The sequence below is a fragment of the Octopus sinensis genome, linkage group LG4 (genome assembly GCF_006345805.1).
Source record: "Octopus sinensis linkage group LG4, ASM634580v1, whole genome shotgun sequence".
Taxonomy (NCBI): Eukaryota; Metazoa; Mollusca; class Cephalopoda; order Octopoda; family Octopodidae; genus Octopus; species Octopus sinensis.
The window spans coordinates 10,738,044-10,761,426 of NC_043000.1; the positions used below are offsets into that span (position 1 = coordinate 10,738,044).

At 35.0% G+C, this 23,383-nt stretch overlaps 1 protein-coding gene across 4 annotated transcripts in view; it reads left to right on the top strand.

The window, feature by feature from the left end:
- Positions 1-22,032, top strand: part of LOC115211058 (general vesicular transport factor p115) — a 70,492-nt gene extending 48,460 nt beyond the window's left edge. For 2 of the 4 annotated variants that reach the window (XM_036501752.1, XM_036501753.1), the window contains exons 15-23: positions 940-1,061; positions 2,114-2,295; positions 3,506-3,621; positions 6,997-7,135; positions 10,093-10,190; positions 11,792-12,010; positions 14,588-14,761; positions 17,920-18,078; positions 19,381-22,032. In XM_036501752.1, the coding sequence (XP_036357645.1) occupies positions 940-1,061; positions 2,114-2,295; positions 3,506-3,621; positions 6,997-7,135; positions 10,093-10,190; positions 11,792-12,010; positions 14,588-14,761; positions 17,920-18,078; positions 19,381-19,476 (1,305 nt within the window). In that variant the 3' untranslated portion in view covers positions 19,477-22,032. The remainder of the gene's footprint in view (positions 1-939; positions 1,062-2,113; positions 2,296-3,505; positions 3,622-6,996; positions 7,136-10,092; positions 10,191-11,791; positions 12,011-14,587; positions 14,762-17,919; positions 18,079-19,380) is intronic. The other 2 variants (XM_029779939.2, XM_029779941.2) reach the window with 2 other exon arrangements.
- The last annotated feature ends 1,351 nt before the right edge of the window (positions 22,033-23,383 follow it).

The window sequence follows — 23,383 nt, forward strand, 5'->3', positions numbered from 1 at the left end:
AATATGTGTGTGTGTGTGTGTGTGTGTGGGAAGTTACAGAGGTATCAAGTTGTTGGATCAGGTAATGAAACTTACGGAGAGAGTCATAGTCCAACTAATTAGGGAGAGCGTTAATCTAGATGAGATGCAGCTTTGTTTTGTGCCAGGGAGAAGCACCACTGCAATACCTAGCCAAATATAAACCTCTGTATTTGGCTTTTGTTGATTTGGAGAAAGCCTTTGGCAAGATCCCCCAATTCCTTATCTGGTGGTTAATGCAGAAATTAGGGATAGACGAGTGGTAGCATCCTTGTACAAGCCATGTACAGGGATGCTACCAGAAAGGTAAGAGTTGGCAGCGAGTACAGTGAAGAATTCAGGGTACAAGTAGGTTTTCACCAAGGATTGGTCCTCAGTCTCCTCTTGTTCATCATAGTCCTCCAACAGAGGAATTTAAGACAGGCTGCCCCTGGGAGTTCCTCTATGCTGATGACCTTGTTCTTATAGCTGAATCACTACCAGAAGCTGAGATAAAAAAATTTTTGATTGAAGAAATTTGACCAATTACTTGGATGTGCTCATACTTTGCAAAGAAGACAAAATTTGCATATAACATCAGTTGTAACATGTATAAGGATACATATTGTCTCCTAATTTAACGAGGCAAAGAATTATACGCTACTACACATTTTATGTGTAATGTACCAGATATTTATTGAGACTTGAAATTGTGATAATCTTGTATTTTATTAACTGGAGTTCTAAAAAAAAAACAATTCTCACAGCATGTGCTTGTCTGTATGCTTGTATGTGTTTGTGTTACATTACGATACTAGACAGCTGACCACATGACCAAGTTCAAATCTGACTACAACCATAGCGTTAAACCTTTCAAAAAAAGGCATCTAAATTCACTTCATTATAAATGTATTTTATAATTCACCTTAACTGCTTTCTCAGCTGATTGCTCAGATTTCAGCATCTGAAGGAGAAGAACAAGAACAACTTGTCCAAGGCCTCTGTGCTTTTCTTTTGGGGATCAGTGTACTTTTCAATGATGACCAGAATGAAACTTTTAACAAGTATGTATCTTAATGTATATTTAAATATCTTCCTTTATTCTTCTATTTGTTTCAGTCATTTGACTGTGGCCATGCTGGAGCACCACCTTTGGTCAAACAAATCGACCCCATGACTTATTCTTTGTAAGCCTAGTACTTATTCTATCGATCTCTCTTGCCGAACCGCTAAGTTACAGGGACTTAAACACCAATATCAGTTCTCAAGTGATACTGGTTGGACAGTATCACTTGTGTGCCTGTGTTCATATGCAACACGTCTAGAGGCCAGCTCCCTTCCGGATCATGTATGTTTTAGACACTAGACCATCATCTGCTATTTGACCCAAAACTAGGGTCCTTGACTACCCCCCTTGTTTAGAATGGACCTAGAATACTTGGTTAGAATACTCCCTAAAACTTCTCCTAAATTCCCAAGCTGGAGCTTCACCACTAGATGCTAGACACTAAGAACGCCCAGGACACTAAGAATGTATGCAAAGTGCATACTAGTGGAACTAATAGTATGCTACCATTGGTCCATTGATGGTTAAATGATGATACACAGTTAGCAACCATCGATATATTACAGAGTTCAGTATCATAATTTTAGACACAGATTTATCAGTAGATGTTCTTGCTGAAATCAAGCATTGTCATGTGAAGGATGTATTAAGCACTATAAATATTTAAGTCTAATAAGTAATTATAAGTATCTTTCTTTATATTTCTGTGGTTTGTAAATCCCTTCCTCTTACTTTCTGTTAACCTTTACCGACTTTCGGTTTCTCTTCATAAAATGTATTGGAAATTAGTAGAATTTTTTTTATTTAGAATTCAGATATAGAAGTGATAATGAACTTACTTTCATGTATTAGATTAATGACCTTTGAAAAGAAATATTCAAATTTTGTTTAATCACCACTACTACATTGTCATCATAGTGTATCAATGTCGAAAATATATCATCTTCAGAAGATCTTAGCAAACAGAAACAGAGAGAAGAGTAACCATAAGCTTTATTACTGGTAGTATTGTCAGTTGATATAGTAATTTGTGTGTGTTTTCTATTACAGGGATTCTTTGTGCAAAATCATTGCTAACCGTATTGGGATGGAAACATTTATTGATAAACTATCTCAGGTGACAAAGAATGAAAGTTACACAAAAGCAGCAAAGAAAGCTCACCTTAATTACAAACATCCAAATGAAGTGATCTTTGACTATGAGTTCACACGTCTATTCAAATCGTTGGAAAGTAAGTTCTTTAGATTTACAATGACAAACTCATTTATAATTATATTTCATTAATCTTAGCTTTACCATATCACAATAAGTTTGTGATAATATACCTAAACAATATACAGGTTCCATTAAATTCATAAGTTTTGGTTTATACTGATTCACGTAATGAAGTAAATGGTTTTTCAAATCTCTACTGGGAAAAACAAAGAAGCAAACACCATAAGATGTGATACTTTTTTTGTGGTGGGTTTTTGTATGGAGTATATTGTTTAAATTCAAAATTGTATTTATAAGTAATTATTGTTCAACCAACAGAAACTTCCATTTGTGGGTTGCAAGCATCTTCAAAAATTATTCCACTATATCTCTCACAAAAACAAATTTATCATGTCCATGGTTGTTTTGTGGAGATTTGTTGATGTATCCCTAAGATGGAAGTACCTCCTTAAATGTTCAAAGCATTTTCTTGAAAACATTTTATCTAAGCTGTATTACAAAGCATAATGAATCCACGATCTAGTGTATATCATATATTAGGACTGGATTTATTGCCATTATAATCATCCATCATAGAAAGGTTTTCATGTCTTCATCAATACTTTGTACCATTTATTTTTATGGTTGATAACATTGATTTTCCAGAAGTTTTCATTTCAAAGCCTTTCCAGATTAATGATTTTCCCAAACCAGGAATGGTCACCTTGGTCAACACACTCTAAATTAAACATATTAATTTATTTAAACAATTAAATGAAATACAGGTACCTATGGATTAGTTTAGATTATATATAATAATAATAATAATAATAATAATAATAATAATATGAGGAAATATTATTCCAAACTTACAGGGAAAAATTCAATTTAGAAATATTAAATCAAATTTCACAAAATATAATATATATATATATATATAAATTAGAAAAAAACCACCTTTTATCAATTCAATAATGAAAAATTAAATTATACCATTTAGAAAGATTACATATTATAGAAAGATTAAATATAAGATAAAACATATAGCGATGATTAAGTAATGTGCAAAATAATAAATAAAATGTATATATTTGGTATATATATATATATATCTTTATTTCTGCAATTATAATTTTATTGAGAAGTAAATGTAGGGAAAATATATAAAACACAGCTTAAGGATTAATTCTGTCTTGTGAGATTTATAAAAATCTTCATTGTTTTACTGATACTGTCTTTTATTTCAGATGAAGTTTTAAGAGCAGTATCTGTGTCTGACAGCAAAGGGAAAACTGGTCTCTCTGCTAGTATACATGAACATAGTAGTATTGTGATTCAATACAAAGAATTGATTAGAGAGCAAGTGAGTAATGTGTTCTTATTCAAGTAATATATAACTATTATCTGCTATAAGATTAAGCAGGAAGCAGCCTACTTAATAGTAATTCTATCATCATCATTGTTTTAATGCCCACATTTTCAATGCCTGCATGGTTTAGACAGAATTTATTGAGGAACATTTTCTATTGTCTAATGCCCTTCCTGTTGCCGACTCACTTGTTTCCAAACTAGGCAATATTTCCCCATAGACAGAAATGTTTTTGCAGAATATTGGAAGTGAATGACTCTGCTTGTATGACAGTGATACTCATTTACAATTACTGGGCAATGTCAAGACACAGACACACAAACATCCATACATCCACACACATACATTCGTGCATATACATATACAACAGGCTTTTATCAGTTTCCATCTACCAGATCCACACACAAGGCTTTAGTCAGCCAAGTGAGACAGTAGAAAATGTTTGCCCAAGGTGCAACACATTGGGTTTGAACTTGAAAGCAGATAGTTGGAAAGGAAATTTCTTAATCACACAGCCATGCCTGCACCTACATTAATATTTTTTTTAATTAAAGCTGCCCTTTTGAGATTAAAGCAATCATTTTCATCATCATCATCATCGTTTAACATCCGTTTTCCATGCTAGCATGCGTTGGACGGTTTGACCGGATTCTGGGAAGCCAGGAGGCTGCACCAGGCTCCAGTCTGATCTGCCAGGGTTTCTACAGCTGGATGCCCTTCCTAATGCCAACACTCTGTGAGTGTAGTGGGTGCTTTTTACGTGCCACTGGCACAGGGGCCAGAGGAGGCTGGCAACGGCCATGATCGGTTGGTGCTTCTTATGTACCACCAGCACATATATATATGTATATATATATATATATATATATATATATATATATATCATCATCATCATCATCGTTTAACGTCTGCTTTCCATGCGGACATTAAACGATGATGATATATATGTACATATGTACATTTTGTTTATAATATATAAAATGACCTCCATCACTTTGCTGCTGTCTTTTTTCCTCTATCTCACAGTTAAAGTATGTCTCCCAGTGTAACGTGACACCTAATAATATGTAATGCTCAAATGCATTTTTCTCCTAAACCTTGACATTTCAAGTGAAAAGCTATGTTTTTGTAAGCTCGTCTGTCTTTATATATGCTGTAAAAACATTCTTGTTGAACCAGGATGTAATCTGAATTGCATAATAATCTTTTTCATATTCTATCTATTGTTATTATATTATAGTTCTTATATTTTTGTAAGCATCACATCTGTTCTCTTTGTGCATGTAAATACTGCTGTAGTTTTATTTGCTTATTTTATATACTTTGACATCAGTCTTCAGTATTTTTCACACACTATTCCTTTAAGACATTCAAAATTAGTGTTATCATCATCATCATCATCATCATCATCATTTAGCGTCCGTTTTCCATGCTAGCATGGGTTGGACGGTTCTACTGTGGTCTGTGAAGCTAGAAGGCTTCATCAGGCCCAGTCAAATCTGGCAGTGTTTCTACGGCTGGATGCCCTTCCTAACGCCAACCACTCCGTGAGTGTAGTGGGTGCTTTTTACGTGCCACCCGCACTGGTGCCAGACAGAGCTGGCAAACGGCCACGAACGGATGGTGCTTTTTATGTGCCACCGGCACGAGGGCCAGGCGAGGCTGGCAACGGACACGAAACGGGGCGGTGCTGGCAACGGTCGCGAAACGGAAAGTTCTCTTACATGCCACCGGCACTGGTAACACATCTGCAATTTCCATTGATCGATTTCGATTCTGATCCTCACTTGCCTCAATGGGTCTTCACAAGCAGAGTTTCGACATGCCACCGGCACTGGTAGCACATCCGCAATTTCCATTGATCGATTTCGATTCTGATCCTCACTTGCCTCAACACATCTTCACAAGTAGAGTTTTGTGTCCCAAGAAGGGAAGGTATGCATACGTAGGCTGGCTCCATCCCATGTATTTTGCTTAACTTTAGTGGGGATTAGGGAATCCTTTATAGCTGCATTTATGTATGGGCCAATAATGGTCTTCTTTAACTCAGAGAAGCCTAATACTTGGAGTTAAAAGTTTTTTTTTTAAATATATTTACAGCTATCAAATAAGTTGTATTTATTTTTTTTTGTTAAATTTTTTTTAATCCAATAGCGTTCTTTTAAAATTATTAAACTCTATTTTGATTTATTGGGCCCTTTTACATTAAAAAGTTATTAAATTTAACTGATTCCCTCTGAATCTACCAAGATCCTTTTAAGTTTTGGGGCCCCTAAATTTTTATGGGACCCTCTTTATTACCTTACTAGCACTATGACCCAGCAACGCCAGGTCATACTGCTAGTGCATGCATATACAACTGCGTGCGTGCGCACATCTCTGACCAATCACATACAGCTAGCTGGCATTCAATTGGCGTATCAAGTTACAGGCATTTTGATTGAGTTTTGGATAGAAAATTCACAAAAAAGTCACTTCTACTGACTTTTTTTAATGGCCTTGCGGGGTGACTGGGGAAATGTAAAGATGTGCACGACCACCCTTGGACGGTTTTGAATGACCATAGAAAGTGTGAGCCCTCTAACTGAAAAATTGTGGATTTGTATAAAAGACACGCACACAGACATTTTGCCGTTTATATATATAGAGATTATGTTTTGAATTGACTCTTTTGTAATTAGCGCTGTTTTAAAAATTCTCTGAGCATATGTTTTCTTCTGATATAATAAGGGAGTAGTCAACAGCAATGCATTATCCAAACAAATGAACAAGGCAACATCAACTTGTTCGAAACTATCATAAGTGCTGGCAGCCATTGAAATTTATGGAATATGCAAAAAACATCTGAGGAAAATATAAAATTGATTGAAATTATAACTTTCTTGTATTTAGATTATTCACAACACATTTATTTTTACAGTGCACATTCCTATTGTTCACATCTAAACATTTGAAAATTCCCTACACAAAATCATCAGGGTCCTCAAAACCTATTGTTCCAGGAGCCCCACTAGGTTTTAATTTGGATCTGGACATATTGTATTAAATCTTTCAAAGTGCCATTTTATTTGAAAAAGAAAAAGACTCAAAAATTACTAAAACCATTCTCGAATATATAAAAGAAAAAAAATCAAATTCAATGTAGAAAGAAATAAAAGTATTTTTATTCATTAGTGTAGTTTGTTTGTTTTATATGAAACTGGATAATGTCAAGTCCTTGCTGCTAGGGTACATTATTAACTATTATAAGGTCTGCACTTTGAATACTTTATAACTGTTGGGACTTTCTATATATAAATTGTAAACGTTTTGTTCTGTTAAATATTTTATATTTGTAAAAAAAAAATTACAATGTTTTGCATCTTTCAGGATTTACAATTGAATGAATTACGGAAAGAATTGAAAGGATATAAGTCTCAAAGTGATTCCAATAAAGAAGAATTTGAGGAATCAAAGCAACAAATCCAGCAGTTGAAAGACCAGAATGCTGTTTTGAAAGCTCAGAAAGGTTTGTATTACATTATCTTGCAATTTTATAAAGTAAGCATTCAGTTCTTTCATTATCTATTAAATATGTATAACATATCACCATCATCATCATCATCCTGATTATCATCATCAACTTGAGACCATAACCCATGGCCTATGCCAGTGGTGTAACCAGCCCACTTAAGCATACCTTTCTTTCATTGGACACTAAACTCTGCTTGCAAAGACCTGTTGAGGCAAGTGAAATCGAAATCAAATTCAATGACAGCACTGCATGACTGGCATCCGTGCTAGTGGAGCGCTAAGAGCACCATCCGAGCGTGATCGTTACCAGCATCACCTTACTGGTACTTGTGCCAGTGGTACGTGAAAAACAACATTCGTGCGAGGGCATTGCCAGAGCCGCTGGACTGGCTCCTGTGCAGGTGACATGTAAAAACATCATTTGAGCATAGCCGTTGCCAGTACTGCCTGACTGGCCCTTGTGCCAGTGACATGTAAAAGCACCCACTACACTCTCAGAGTGGCTGGTGTTAGGAAGGGCATCCAGCTGTAGAAGCCCTGCCAGATCAGACTGGAGCCGGGTACAGCCACCTGGCTCACCAGTCCCCAGTCAAACCATCCAACCCATGCCAGCATGGAAAGCAGACATTAAACGATGATGATGATAAACTTAGCATCTATTTTTCCTCGCCCTTGTGGGTCAAAGAGAATTTGTTGAAGCAAATTTTTTACATTCAGATGCTCTTCCTGTCATCAACCCTCACCTGTTTCCCAGTAAAGTAATATCTTCCCTGTGACCAGACATGTTTTCATGGAAGATTGGAAATGGGGGACACAACCTGCATGACAGTGATACTCATTTACAACTATTACACAGTGTCAAGGCAAGAAGACAGTAACACACATGCACACACACACACACACACACACACACACATACATACACAGTAGACTTCTTTCAGTTTCCATCTACATAATGCGCTCAGAAAGCTTTAGTCAGCCCAGAGCCAAAGTAGAAGACATTTATCAAAGTATCATGCAGTGGGGCTAAAGCCAAACCACAAGGTTTGAAAGCAAATTTCTTATCACGTGGCCATGCCTGCACCTATTGTGTTGTGTTGGGTCACCCAGTGTATGTCTGGGAGATGAAGGTGCACATTGTGGGGCTAAGAAAAGGGACACACATTGTAAAACTGAGAGATGAGGTTACACATTGTAGGACAGACTGAGAATGTTGAATATACTATCACCACTCCTAGCAGTGACATTATAATATACCATAAATTATACAGTTTTAATATCTGTTATCAACACTGACCTTACTGTATAATATGCATTATACTACTATATTGTGAAGGTGCATGGCTCAGTGGTTAGAGTGTCGAGTTTACGATTGCGAGGTTGTGAGTTCAAATCCCAGACTGGGCTGCATGTTGTGTTCTTGAGCAAGACACTTTATTTCACGTTGCTCCAATTCCCTCAGCTGTAGAAATGAGTTGCAACATCACTGGTGCCAAGCTGTATCGGCCCCTTTGCCTTTCCCTTGGATAACACTGGTGGCGTGGAGAGGGGAGGCCGGTATGTATGGGTGACTGCTGGTCTGTGCCTGAGAGGGTAACTTTGAAGGTGCAATCCCATGGTCAGTCATGACCGAAGGAGGTCTCAGCAACTACTATACTATATTTACCACTATGTTAATAAAAACTGGCCTTATAGTAAACACATACAAGCACACATTTGGAATGTATGAAAATGTGAGACTAATATAGTTATGGTGGCCTAAGATCTACCCAATGTCATAAAAGTGTATCTGAACACAGCTGAGAGAAGGATTGCAACTGAGCAAAAAAATTACAAATATATAAATCTTATATAAGAAACTAGAAAAACCAGAGGAAATTCTTGTGTCTAACTTTACTTCTGGTAGTAGACCATATATCCATGATTTCTGTACCATAACAGACTCTTTAACTACTTGGCTACTGCATAATGCCAACAAGAAGAACAGCTGTAAATATGCAAACCAACAGGTAGCCTCAATATAGTACTCATTCTGCAGGAAAAATAGCCAAATCTCCCTCAAAGCATACATACCCTGCTGTCTTAAAAATATAGAAGGAACATTAAATAATGTAATCTGAGTCATAACTATGTCTAAAATAAAAATGTGATGGTCATGGATGGAACCTTTTTCAAAATAGGTCTGCTCTATTGAAGTTTGGTCTGGGTTGAACAACTGTTCTACTAGAATAAATGCCTAAACCACTTTCACCTAAGTTTTTTTTTTTTTGTTCTTCCTTTTACCCAACTCTATCTCATTAAGTGCCATTGTGTTAGGATAATCTGCTCACACCTCATTGCCTACTTAGTGCTTATCCGAGTTACAGCTTCATTCATGGATGCCAAAGATTCCTATCCATAGCTATGTTATATGTGTATATACATCTGGAAATATATATGGTGTATGATCATTGGTTAGTGTCTGTATTGCAGGTGACACAACATGTCTGTCTTATGTTCACCTTTTCTTATACCAGAAACTGCAGTCTCAACTTATCAACAAATGTTTATAGGTGTGTAGGATCTGATATTCGGTTTCTACGTCCCAGCCAGCAAATTTGGGGGAAATGGATAGGTCAGTAACAGCTGGTACTTATTTTATTGACCCTTGAAAGGATGACAAGCAACGTCGACCTTGATAAAACTTGAACACAGAACACAAAGATGGACAAAATGCTGCTAAGCATTGCACCTGGTGTGCTAACAATTCTGCCAACTGATGCCTTACATCCCACCAGTATTAACAACAGAACTGTCATCTGTCACCAGAAATAATTTACAAGGAAGAAGTTGGGGGTGTTTCATAGATTTAAGATGAGATATTTACCTGCACATTACATTCATCACCACCACCACATCCACCACCTTCTTCCTTGTATTCTCCTTTCTAATTGTGTTTAACATGTTTGATAGGAAGTCAAGATGGGAAGAATGAAATAGCCCAATTAAAACAAGAAATTGAAACATTACAAACAAAACTAAAAACCAAAGATGATGAAATGAAACAAATTGTAAGTAAACTTTCATTTTTCATTGTAATATTTTGGGATGGCAGTCTAACCTTATACATAGTCTTACCTTATACAAAGTCTCACCTTATATATAGGGTGGTAGTCATACCCAGTATGGCAGTATAACTTCATACATATTATGGTAGTCTAACCTTATACATAGTATAGTAGTATATATTTCTTTACTACCCACAAGGGACTAAACACAGAGAGGACAAACAAGGACAGACAAACAGATTAAATCGACCCCAGTGCGTAACTGGTACTTAATTTATTGACCCCAAAAGGATGAAAGGCACAGTCGACCTCGGCGGAATTTGAACTCAGAATGTAACGGCAGACGAAATACGGCTACGCATTTTGCCCGGCGTGCTAACGTTTCTGCCAGCTCGCCACCTATACATAGTATAGTAGTATAATCTTATATATAGTGTGGCAGTCTAACCTCGTACATTGTGTTGTAGTCCAACTTTGTACATAGTGTAGTAGTCTAAGCTTACAGATTGAAAGTAACCTGATATGATGGTATAAGTGTAATATGATAGTTTAACATCATAATGAAATTTGATGTGATAGTGTAACCCCATTTTGTGCTTCAGTACAATGGTTTAACTCTATAATGTGATATTACAGACTTCTGGTAATGATATAGCTTCATGAGTTATGGTAAATATTGGTATTACTCCATAGTAATGTAATACAATCGCGTTAGCATTTTTTAAATTTATATATTTGATGAATTATATAGTTTTTACTGATATGTATGATAGTATCAGCTGAAGAGGTACAATAGTTGTGAGGTCAGGATGCTAGACAACATGGTCATGAGTTCAAATGTTACCATAACCATTATTGTACCTCTAAGCAAGTTACATTACTTTGTGTGCTTTAGTCTTCTCAACTGAACCTACCATTTGTGATAGCAAGGCTATTTAATTGTAAAAAAGAGTTAAATCAACTATAAAAGCCATCCATTCGTGCTTATAAAGAAAAATGGATATAAAATGGGGAAAAATTAATTTTGTTTCTGAAAATCAAATTAATTTTTGTATTAATAATCATTAGTCTTTTGATTGAAGTTAGTAACCATTTTATATTCAATGTTCTCACCATTTATCATCATGCATATCATCATTTAACATCTTATGTTCCATGCTGACATTGGTACTGCTAAATGATCTTTATATTAAGTACTTTTCTAAGTAATGGCCATTGCTAAAATTTAATTGTTTTAAATTTTAGGGGTTTCTTAGTTTTAAAATCTATTTGGAGTGATGTATACATGTTGTCTAACAGCATTAACCCTTTAGCATTTAAACCGGCCATATCCGGCTGAAATGTTCTACTTGTTTTATGTTCAAGTTGGCCAGATCCAACCTCTCACACAGACCCTATAATGTCATTCTTACAAATAAACAATTGCATCATCAAAATCTTGAAGCTACATGAAAATGCATGTTTAATTCAAAACAATATAAGTTAATAAACATTACAATTGACAGAATAATCTGAATGCTAAAGGGTTAATCAAAGTGATTGTGGAGAAAAAGAACGTTTCGTTTGTCTGTAATTTTGAATAATCTGAAAACTTTGATTTTCAGTCAGCTGAACTGATTGCAGCAAAAGCTGCTTGTGTAAATCTTAATGAGTTAACTAGTGAAGAAAACAAAGAAAACTGTCCAACGGAAACAGCCCGACTACATGCTAGTATCCAACAGTTATCTTCTGAACTCAGTGAACTTCGGCACACGGTTGCAGCAAAAGATGAACAAATAAAGGCAACACTTTCACAAAAGGAACAGCTTGAGAAAATGTTAGAGGTAAGTTGGTTTGCTCATGTTAATATCGTTATATGTTGTGATGTCATATCTTTCTGTTGTTCTACTTTTCTTGTGATAGTGTTACATTATGACTGTTGTTGTTGGGAAGTTTATGAATGTCATTCCTTTTATATTATGTAATATATAATAGTAGTAGTTGTAGCAGAAATATGTCTAAATAAGATTAAATGTCATAAATTTTATTACATATGCCACAGAACCATGTTGATATTGCTAACATACACCCACACATCATCATTATCATCATTTTTATAGTCCACTTTTCCATGTTTGTATGGGGTGGATGGAATTTATCAAGGTAGATTTTCTATGGCTGAATGCCTTTCCTGCAGCCAACCCTCACCTATTTCAGAGTAAGATGATATTTCCCTGTGACCAGGCATGTTTTCACAGAATAAAGGAAATAAAGGACACCACTTGCTCTACAGTGACACATGTTTGCAAGGAAACAGTAATACACAAATATCACACACACACATGTATGTATGTATATATATATATATATATATATATATATATACACACACAACAGGTTTCCTTCAGTTTCCATCTGCAAAATCTACTCACAAGGCTTTGGTTGGCTTGGAGCTATACAAAACACTTGTCCAAGGTACTACACTGTGGGATTGGACCTGGAACATGTGGCTGAGAAGCAAACTTACTTATTAACACACAGCCATGCCTGCACCTATTGCTGTAATTATGTTGCTAGTCATCTTTGTGGTTTAGCATTACTTGTTCCTCTTATATATATATATATATATATATATAAAGAGAGAGAGAAAAATTGACATGTAGTCGAGTTGTCTCATTTGAAAGTTAGTTACAAGTTCACAACATTATGTGTTAGGGTTACCTCACTCTAATCTGATCTAGACCATGTTATATGGGCTTTTCAAGAGGAAATGCTCATTGTCTAAAGTGCAATGTGAAAGTTTATGCTTGTTGTATCAGTTTGAGAAAAAAGTTTTGGTAATAAGCCTGTTTTTGATAGTTTGCAACAAAGGTTGGCATAGTAAAGTTGGTCAGCCTTTGGTAGTTCATTGTCCGATATGGAGTTTTGACATAGAGGGGCAATTTGTCATATCACTGTGTTGATGTGTAGGGCTGCTTATGATAAAATATTTGTTTTGCTTTGTCACTAGTGAAATGAATTAAGTTAATATCAATGACTGTAAGAACATGAATTCTGTTCAAAATTTTAAATAGAAAACTGTTTATACCAAGTTAAAACAGTTCAATAGCTTGTGAGGTATTTGTGTGTCAAGAATTGTAATGTGAGTTGTTTCTGTCTAACAGCTTAACTGACATAAGTCACCACTACCTGCTAGTGGTAAGAGAATTCTATTTCTAGTTTGTTTCTGTCAATGAAAAAGGAATATGAAAAAAATCCACTTGCTGATGACATCCTGTTCTACTAGAGGCTTGAGTGGTCAGTGTTTTGCTAACATCTTCAATAACTGAGCAAATTCATATTCATGTTGATACAGTGATATTTGCCAGAGATTAGATTGGTCAGTTATCTACTGATATGATCAATTTCTAACAAAATCTTGGTTAATGGGACAAAGCAATCCAGTTTCAATTCCAGGGTGTTTTGGGACTGCCCAAATATTTCACCTTTCTAGTGACCATAAGAGAGGCAATAATTTTCAAGTTGTATTTTGCAGTATGGGTAATTGAGATTTTAGTAATAAACTGCAGTGATTTTATAGATTAGAATAATACTATGACTTCACTTTGTGTGCATTATGATAGTGACATTTGATCCTAACTATATCAGTTTTATTGTTTCTGTGCATGTTTGTGCATGCATACACACAGATTCTTAAGATGCAAACATCCTTAAGATCATAGTAGGAATATTTCACAAAAACGAAAATATCCTAACTATTTGAAATTATATTTACCTTGACAGTTTGTTAGATTTAAAAGAGAAACATTATTGGCATTTGATTTGGTCACTATTAAATATAAATATGGTTTACTTGGAATATACTTTAACTTGTTTTTGACTTCAGTTTCTTTCTGGCCACCAAACTTGGTAAGAAGTGAAGTCAGATCCACTTCATGACAATGATTGATGATTGAAGAATATATTGTCTGAACACACACACAAACACTCTCTCTCTCTCTCTCTCTCTCTCTCTCTCTCTCTCTCTCTCTCTCTCTCTCTCTCTCTCTCTCTCTCTCTACACACACACACACACACACACACACACACACACACACACATATGATTTCAAATATTTGCAAATCTGTACAACTCAAGTTTAACAAAATCTTGACAGAATCTGTGATTTGATTGAATATTCTAGACAATTGTTTGTAATTCATTCTTCAGTTTGCATGTCTGACAAAAAATGCTCCAGAATGCATGTATCTATAAATGTTGCTATTGTCTTCACTTTCACAAATCCTCCTCTATTACCCTTCTCCTTCTGCTCGGTACGTATGGTATGGTTAGGAAACGTTTATTGCTTGTCTCTCTTCAAAACTTCATTTTGTCAATGTGCCATGTCTGTATGTTGCTGCCCGCATTGGCTCCACCTCCAGTTCCAAATGTCATTGCAGAAGTCTGACAGCAAGGATGAGACTTCATCAGCCTCTGAAGAAAGACTGATTGCTCTCGATGAACAAGTTAAAACAGTGCAGAATGAAAAAGCTTCTTTACAAACACGTTTAACAAAATCAAATGATGAAAATTTAAAACTTTTGGATAAGATCAAGGTGAGAACAAAATGGAGAAATATGTTCAGGAGTGGTTTTATTAACAGATTTTATGTTAACTATCCTCTCTTTTCTATTAGCCTAGCATTTACTTTTAGTTTTACCTGCATATGCATGTATGTGTATAGAAACAAACATATATGTGTATAAAATACATATATATTTACATATATGCTATGTTTACAATTCAACCTACTAACTTGAAATAGTTTTTACAATTTTCCATCTTTCACTAATCATTCTTTTATCTCTCTCTCCCTCAACTCACACTTTATTTTTCAATAATATTTGTTCTTCTAGAGGTGGTGAAGGTAACAAACTAAAGAATACTAAACATTTATATGTTGTAGTTCAGTACTTCACTGTTTTGAAATCTCATTGGAAGTAGTTTTGCCTTTCATCTCTGCAGAGCCAATGAAATAGGTACCTCTAACACAATGAAGTCGGTTAAATTGAAAGTATTTATTCCTTATGTAAACTGATTTTGTAAGTAGTCAAAAGAAATGAATAATTTATATTCTAAGAACTTTATAAAATATAAAAAATGTGAAAATAGTCAGATTTATAGGTCAAGATGTTACAAAATACAATTTGACAATGAGGTTAGCAAACATGATTTTTCTAATAATCTCCTTTAAGCAAATGCATTTCTACTGTTTATCTAAGTTTAGATATCTTTATCTTCAACTAGCTATGTCTGAAAGATTGAATATAAAGGTGCTGTTCAAACTGGAACCTTAATGCAAAAATTGTTATTCATTTAGACAAGCTTTTTGGCTCTATTTAATTCTGTATATAAAAATAAGTACAGTTCTTATTTTATGATTGAGAGCAATCAGAAGGGGTGGTTTACTGCTCTAATAATTCATAAAAATACTTAAATTTGTAGGAGGATTCAACTAGTATACCAACAAATAAATGAAAATGTTTGTAGTGTTCTACAAGGGGATCGTTTGTCTTATGTTGACAGAACCAATGAGGATTTGACTGATAGTGATGGTAGTACTATTTTTGTGTATAGTGATGATAAGTAATGAGAACATACATTAGTGAAAAAGAGGAAGGTATTTAGTCAGATATTCTTCATATATTTTTCATAGTCTATCACATCCTTCCCAACCTATAACTATGTCCAATGCACTGAATGTTGTTTTTACGTTGTTTAATATTCCTGCACATTATATTTTTGTCTTATTTACTTTGCATTCCACTTAGTTATGCTTCTTATATCATCTTTTCTGCATTGTGCTGTCTTCTCTGCATCTTGCTATCTTCTCTGCATCTTGCACTCTTGTTTTTATTTTCAATCCGGTTTTAAAATTGTCTTTTTTTATCAAACAAATTAAAAAGCACCAACTGTATAGATTAAATCCATGTATCCATTAAGCTTTTGTAGCTGTTAAATGTAAATGGTATATATGTTATAAGTATCAATTTGAGACAGTTTTTATTTCAACAATGTATAATTTTTCATATTCACATGAATATTTATTGTAGCCAACATCAAATCAAAGTATGGCACCTTGCTACGTTTAATATTAGTAGAACAGCCATTCTTACTAATGCTAAATGGCTGACAAATTATGTGAAACAAGTGAGATACTTTCTGTGATATATATCTGGTTGATGTACCTCTCACATAAATACATCAAGTTACCTATCATTTGAGGTCTGTGAGAGAAAAAGAGAGAGATAGAAATAGAAAAATGAGTAACCCTATCACAAACTGTCAAGGAAATGAAAGAGGTAGAGAAGGACAAATGTGAAGTGATTGGCAGAGTATGATGGAGTGACCTCTATATGTCAGGGCTGGTAATTTTCCCATGTTGGATCAATGGTGAGCAAGATATGTATTGCACACACAACGATTGAGGAGGAAAACATAACTGTAGAATGATGAAATTACCACTCTGTTGATTGAAAGAGCAAATACCAAAAGGCTAAGATGTGAGTGTGTATCTGATCATCATTATCATTTAACATCCATTTTCCATACTGGTATGGATTGGACGGTTTGACAAGAAATGGCAGATAAGCCAGAGAGCTGCACTAGGGTCCAGTTGTCTGTTTTGGCATAGTTTCTACAGCTGGATGCCTTTCCTAACACCAACCACTTTACAGGGTGTACTGGGTATTTTTTATGTAGCACCAACACAGGTGCTTTTTACATGGTTCCCGAACAGATACATTTTTATGTAGCACCAGCACAGGTGCTTTTTATATGGTACCAATACCAGCAAGGTTACCAAGTAACTTGCAAGCCAAAGACCTCTCAACTGAGTGATGGAGTGGAACCAAAAGAAGTGACTGTATGCAAAACAGAGGGTTAGAGTATGATAGAGGGACGGAAATAGCTGGCTTACTATAAAGGAGATACTTGGCTCCCCAGTAGGACAACAAAGGAGAGGAAGGTAGAGAAACAGTCAGAATGAAAGAGAGAGAAGCAGAATAAGAAAGAGAGAGGGCCTATCCATAGGGAACAGTGGGGCAAGTAGTAAAGGAGATAGAAGGGTATGTTCCATATGAGTGTGAGGGGAGATATTTAGAGATAGTAAATGATGGTGAAAGGAATTGGAGTGGCTAGGAAGGGGGTAAGATAGATATATGAGTGTATGGAGAGTGTGCAGATAAGCATGTGAGGGAGAACGGAGGGGCCTGCAGTGGGTGTTGGAGGTGTTGGGAAGATAGCATTTAAAATTAGAAATAATTCCATTTGATATATTCTTTGTACAATGTCAACACTCCTAGTTCTGTGTGTGAATGGCCATCTATTAACTGAACATATTTCCAAAAGCTTTTATGAAACTTTAGTAATACAGTTTTAAATCGTTTCAGTGATGCATGCATGAATTTTCTGTTGGTTTAATTGCAACCAGTACTCTACCAAAACCTTGATACAATAGCACTATATAGAATACCGTTGTAGTATGGAACTAACTGTGCATTCGCGAAGCTGAATGAGATTTATCTCAATCAAATTTGTAATCTTTCAGTTGTTAGTCCTGCATGTTGTCTCTTGGGATCATAACCCGATAATTATTTCAGGCCACATCTAGAAATATATTCTGATATAGAATCAATCAATTCATATGCTTTGTTGTGTGTGATATAGTGATACAGTTTTCCTTTAACAGTATGCAATGTATGTCTATTTTCAGAAATTGGAAGAGGAGAAAACTGCACTAAATAATGAAAAGGCTAATGTATTGGCTGATACTGAATCACTGAAGAAGGAACAGGATGATCTTTTGGTGCTGCTATCTGAGCAAGATGGCAAAATTGAAGAATACAAAGAGAAATTAAAAGAGCTTGGATGTGTAAGTCAAATTTCTTGTTAAGATAACTGCTCATTTACTTATATAAAATTATCATGCTTTAAAACAGTTTTCTTTTTTCCGTTAAATTTTCTTTTAATCATTTCCATTTGAAAATTATAGAAATCAGAGTAAATTTTTGTGTAACTGATTCAAGAGAACTGTGATAGCTTATTTAAATATATTATACCACATACAGAGATATGGTACCATATTCTACTGTAACTGGTGCTCTGGATGCTGTAAAGGGTTACTATATTGTACTATAGGTGATACAGTATATACTGAGACAAGGCACCATATTCTACAGTAGATGATATATTATATACTTTTTTTATTCATTGCTTATTAAGGAGGAAAGGTAATGACCATGACTTTTTACAGAGTCTCTGATGGGAGTAGAAGCAGGTATCCTTAAATCAGAGATCTGGTTCAAATATTTAACACAGCTAAAAACACTCAAGGACCAGGTGATGGCAGTGGATTAAGTCTACCACCCAAGTAGGCCATGGAAGGATTTAAACTTAAACTCAGAACAAATACCGCGAGGTATCTAATGATTTCACCAGTCCATGGTATTAAACTGGTACTTTATTTGTTGACCCTGGAAGAATGACAGGCAGAGGTGACCTCACTGGGACATGAACTCAGAACACACAATGCCAAAATGATTACAGCAAGACATTTCTTCCAGTAATCTAACAATGTGACGAGATACTGTATTTTATGGTAGGTGATAAACTCTATACTAATACAAGCTACCACGTTCCACTGTATGTTACATTACATACTGAGACAAGGTCTCATAGTCTACAGTAGATGATAGTACATAGTACAGTAGGTACTACATTATATATTGACATAAGGTATCATATTCTGCAGTAGGTAGTACAAGGCAGTGAGCTGGCAGAAACGTTAGCACGCTGGGCGAAATGCTTAACGGTATTTCGTCTGCCGTTACGTTCTGAGTTCAAATTCCGCCGAGGTCGACTTTGCCTTTCATCCTTCTGGGATCGATAAATTAAGTACCAGTTACGCACTGTTGTCGATATAATCGACTTAATCCGTTTGTCCCCTCTATGTTTAGCCCCTTGTGGGTAGTATAGAAATAAGTAGGCAGTACATGACTTAAACAAGGCATTGCTTCCCATAGTAGATAGTAAATTATATATCAACACAAGTTACTATAATAGTGGTTCATCTTTTATTTTGGTCTTCCATATAATTCCACTGTATTCACATATTTACTCTGCCTTCCAAAAGAAATAATGATGTTCTTTTTATTGTTTTATTTTTGTCTACTAGGTTATTGAAGATGACGATGACGAGGATGATGATGATCTCGATGTTGTTGATCTCGAATATGGTCCTGATGAGAGTGATGATGACAAAGATTCATGATATAACAGCAAATGCCATGATGTACTGTACTAATAAAAAAAAAAATCTTCCATGAGATCCAGTTGATCCATTCTAAACTGTTTGTCTTATTATCAAAGTAGGATTCACTTTACCCCTCACTTAACACATTCACTCACAGACATTTAAACTCTCACACAAACGATGTGATGTTTGTTTAGCAAAAGGACACAATGTGATATTCCACTAACATCTATCAGAAAATGTTCAATAAATCAATTCCAGTGTTTTGTGAGAGAAAAGTCCAATCAATTTTTTTTTTTTTTTTGGGAGTTGTTACTACTATCAATGACTGCTTCTGGTTGAGGGTTTCCTTGGTAACTGTGACAGCTACTCTGTTAAAAGTTCTTCTCATCTCTCTCTTTCCTAATTCAGTTTTTTATGTGAACATCTTTACTGTTTAGCCCTCTGAAGGTCGCTCACTTGTTGTATATTCTACAACCAAGTGTAGACAGATCCTGTTCACAACATTGTGCATACATACAGGCCTCCACATGGTGACATTGTCTGTATATTCAACCCGCCATACTGCGCCACATCTGATAGAGTTCCACAACACATCTCTAAATGAAGTTACAAAATGATATGATGTGACCAACTTCTATATTAATTTGTTTCATAAATATTTACAAAAGTTGCTTCATTCTTTTATCCTTTCTTTCAATAATTGTACAAAATTTCAGCTACATTTTCTTGTCGGTTTTTTTTGTGTTTTTTTAAAATACTTGAGTTTGAAAGAAAATGAGTTTCTAATTAGCTACTAAGTTTGTCTATAAGTTATTTGCTGAATCAGTTATTTTTTATTCTTGATTTTGAAAAGTTGCTAAGAGAGTTGACTGCTATTGTTCTTATTATTCTTACTCCTGGGTTCAAATCCTGCTATGGTCGGCTCTGTCTTTCAGCCTTCCAAGCTTTGATGAAATACATACCAGTCAAATACTGGAGTCAATATAACCTTACTATACCTTCCAGCAAAATCTGTGGCCATGTGCCTATGATAGAAGCCTATGTACTTAGTTCCCTTCTATTCAGCTGTTTTAAAATTCTCTTTTATTCCCTCTTACTAAATTAACAAAACTATTTCTTCCTTAAGTAATATATTCTTGATTATTATATACCTCTGCAATATTACTACTGTTATTACTAAAAGGAAATATATTTTTGAGAACTTTATTCATTGTTTTCATTGACCTTTCCAACATATAGAAAAATAAATCTTGTTAATTAATGGCTTGAACTAATATTATATAAAAAAAACAAAATCTTCATTTTGTTTTTCCTCTTATAAAAAAAATATCAATATTGTTTCTAGTTAATAAGAATGTTTGGACGTATTGGCATACACTTAAGTTGTATCAGCAACTTGTTCATTTCCAATTGTATGCTCTTCATTCTTTTGTATGTATGTATGTGTGTGTGTGTGCAGACACAAACGACACACATTTATTTCTGTCATCTTTTAACATTAGACTTTTCTCTCTTATTATCTCAGTTATTCAGGTTATTTCAAAACACGTTTCTCTCTGTTCTCACTCTTATTTTGCACACTGTACTTCATTATGTTCAAGTTAGGAGAATCGTTAGAGCAGTGGGGGGAAAAAAAACAAAAAAAAAACAATACTATGCAGTGTTTGTTCCAGCTCTTTACATTCTGGGTTCAAATCCTGCTGGGGTCAACTTTGCCTTTCAACCTTTTAGGGCTGATAAAATAAAGTACCAGTTGAGTATTGAGGTCTGTGGCATCGACTAACACCCACTCTCTCTAAAAATTGTTGGCCTTGTGCCTAAATCAGAAACAATTATGTTTATTGTCTTTTACATATTTGTCCTTGGTATAGTTCAGTTTTCATTATATCTTAATTACTTAGATATATCACCTCTTTATATAAATGTGTGTGTGTGTGTGTGTGTATATATATATGCATACACACAAATACATACATGTAAGTATATATATATGTATGTATGTATAGAAACACATACATGCACACACACACATGCATACCTCTGCCCATACATATTTATAACTTTGCATCATTAATTATATTTATTTTTATTGTATTTCTGTTTTACATCCATCACTCCATGTTAACATTACTGAAATGGATTTTGGCAAATCTAAATATTTGCATCAAGTATTTTCTATGTGAGTGTGTGTGTGTATGTGTGTTTACAATTAGATGCTCTTCCTGACATTAATCCAGTCAACTGTAAATTAAAGAAGTGTTATCTAAAAGCCAAAGTTGTAAATTCAGTCTCCAACGATATATAAATGTTTACATTTACAAAACCATTTCCCCGTATGAATGATAGCAATGGAAAAATGGGTTTAAAACTTTGAAAAATAGGAGGGGCGGGGCAGGGGGAATATAAAAATGATAGAAGCTTTATTTTGTACAAAAGTGCTGGGTCTAGCATCAAATACTGGTTGATATTAAGATTGCCCTGATATGGCCCTGTTGAAGTGCCTAGAGCAGTGTTAGAGTTGTTCTGATTTTCACTGAATAAAATACACCAAATCCTCCATTTATTGGAAAAGTTTTTGTGTTACAATTGTTTAATGTTTATTCATCTTCCTCAATGTTAATGCGTGCATGCATATATGGACGGGGGGGCGAGCTGACAGAAACGTTAACGCACCGGGTGAAATGCTTAGCAGTATTTCGTCTGCCGTTACGTTCTGAGTTCAAATTCTGCCGAGGTCGACTTTGCCTTTCATCCTTTTGGGGTCGATAAATAAAGTACCAGTTTCGCACTGGTGTTGATGTAATCAACTTAATCCGTTTGTCTGTCCCTGTTTGTCCCTTCTGTATTTCGCCCCTTGTGGGTAGTAAAGAAATATATATGGACAGTGGGACATGTATACCTCTTCAAGTGCAGAAAGAAATTTGTATATAACATGCTCTTTCTTTCCTTTTTTTTTTTTTAATTTCGTTTTTCCTCTCATATTAATCTCGATCAACCCATGTCTGCATGGAACATGGACATTAAATGATGATGGTGTGTGTGTGTGTGTGATAATCTCTTTCCATCATTTGACTCTGAAGATTCAGTTGTGAAACCAGCTTAAATTTCCTGCTCCTGGATTAGCATCTAGGTAATCAAACATTCCACAGACATGTATACTCACTCTTAACATAAGTCCCAGTCAAATGCATTGTATAGCAGGGCAGCACTTTTGAATTACAGGTATAATAGAAAAAAGTAATTTCATTTGGATTTGTGCTGTAATTTTGCTCATGCACACAGCAAGGAATAACAATTCATACAGAAGTTTTACCTAGAATGTGTGTGTATGCTAAAGGAAGTTATTTTATGGCATTCTTTCATTTGAGGCAGCAAAGTTGTCAACTCAATCATATGGTCAATCATATTGGATCATATGATTGTTTGTTAATTTCCGTAAAAATTTTTTTATTTCTTTATGCTTTGAAGAGAGGAAAAAGTGAAAAGGCAACATTTGCTTTGAAGTGAGAGCAGAAAGTGAAAGATGTATGTATGTGTATATGAAATGGACGTGTGTGTGAGAGGGAGAGAGTATGAGTGAGTAGGTGAAGGTGTGTGTTGTCATGTATGTATTTTTTTGCATGTATGTGTAAATGGCATTCACTCGCTCGCTCTCTCTCTCTCTCTCTCTCTCTCTTTTTCACACACATACACATTATCTTTCATATACACATACATAAAAACATATGCATACATCTGTTTTGTATGTATGTGCACATGTGAGAGAGAGAGAGTGAGTGATTGTATTTCCTCATAACTTTTAGCGAAATGAATGTCTTTTAATGAAATATTTCTGGTTGTGACTTATTTTAATACAATATTTATGTGTACATTTTCATAAATGTTTGTCTGAGTAGAATTCTAGACATACATGAAACAGAAG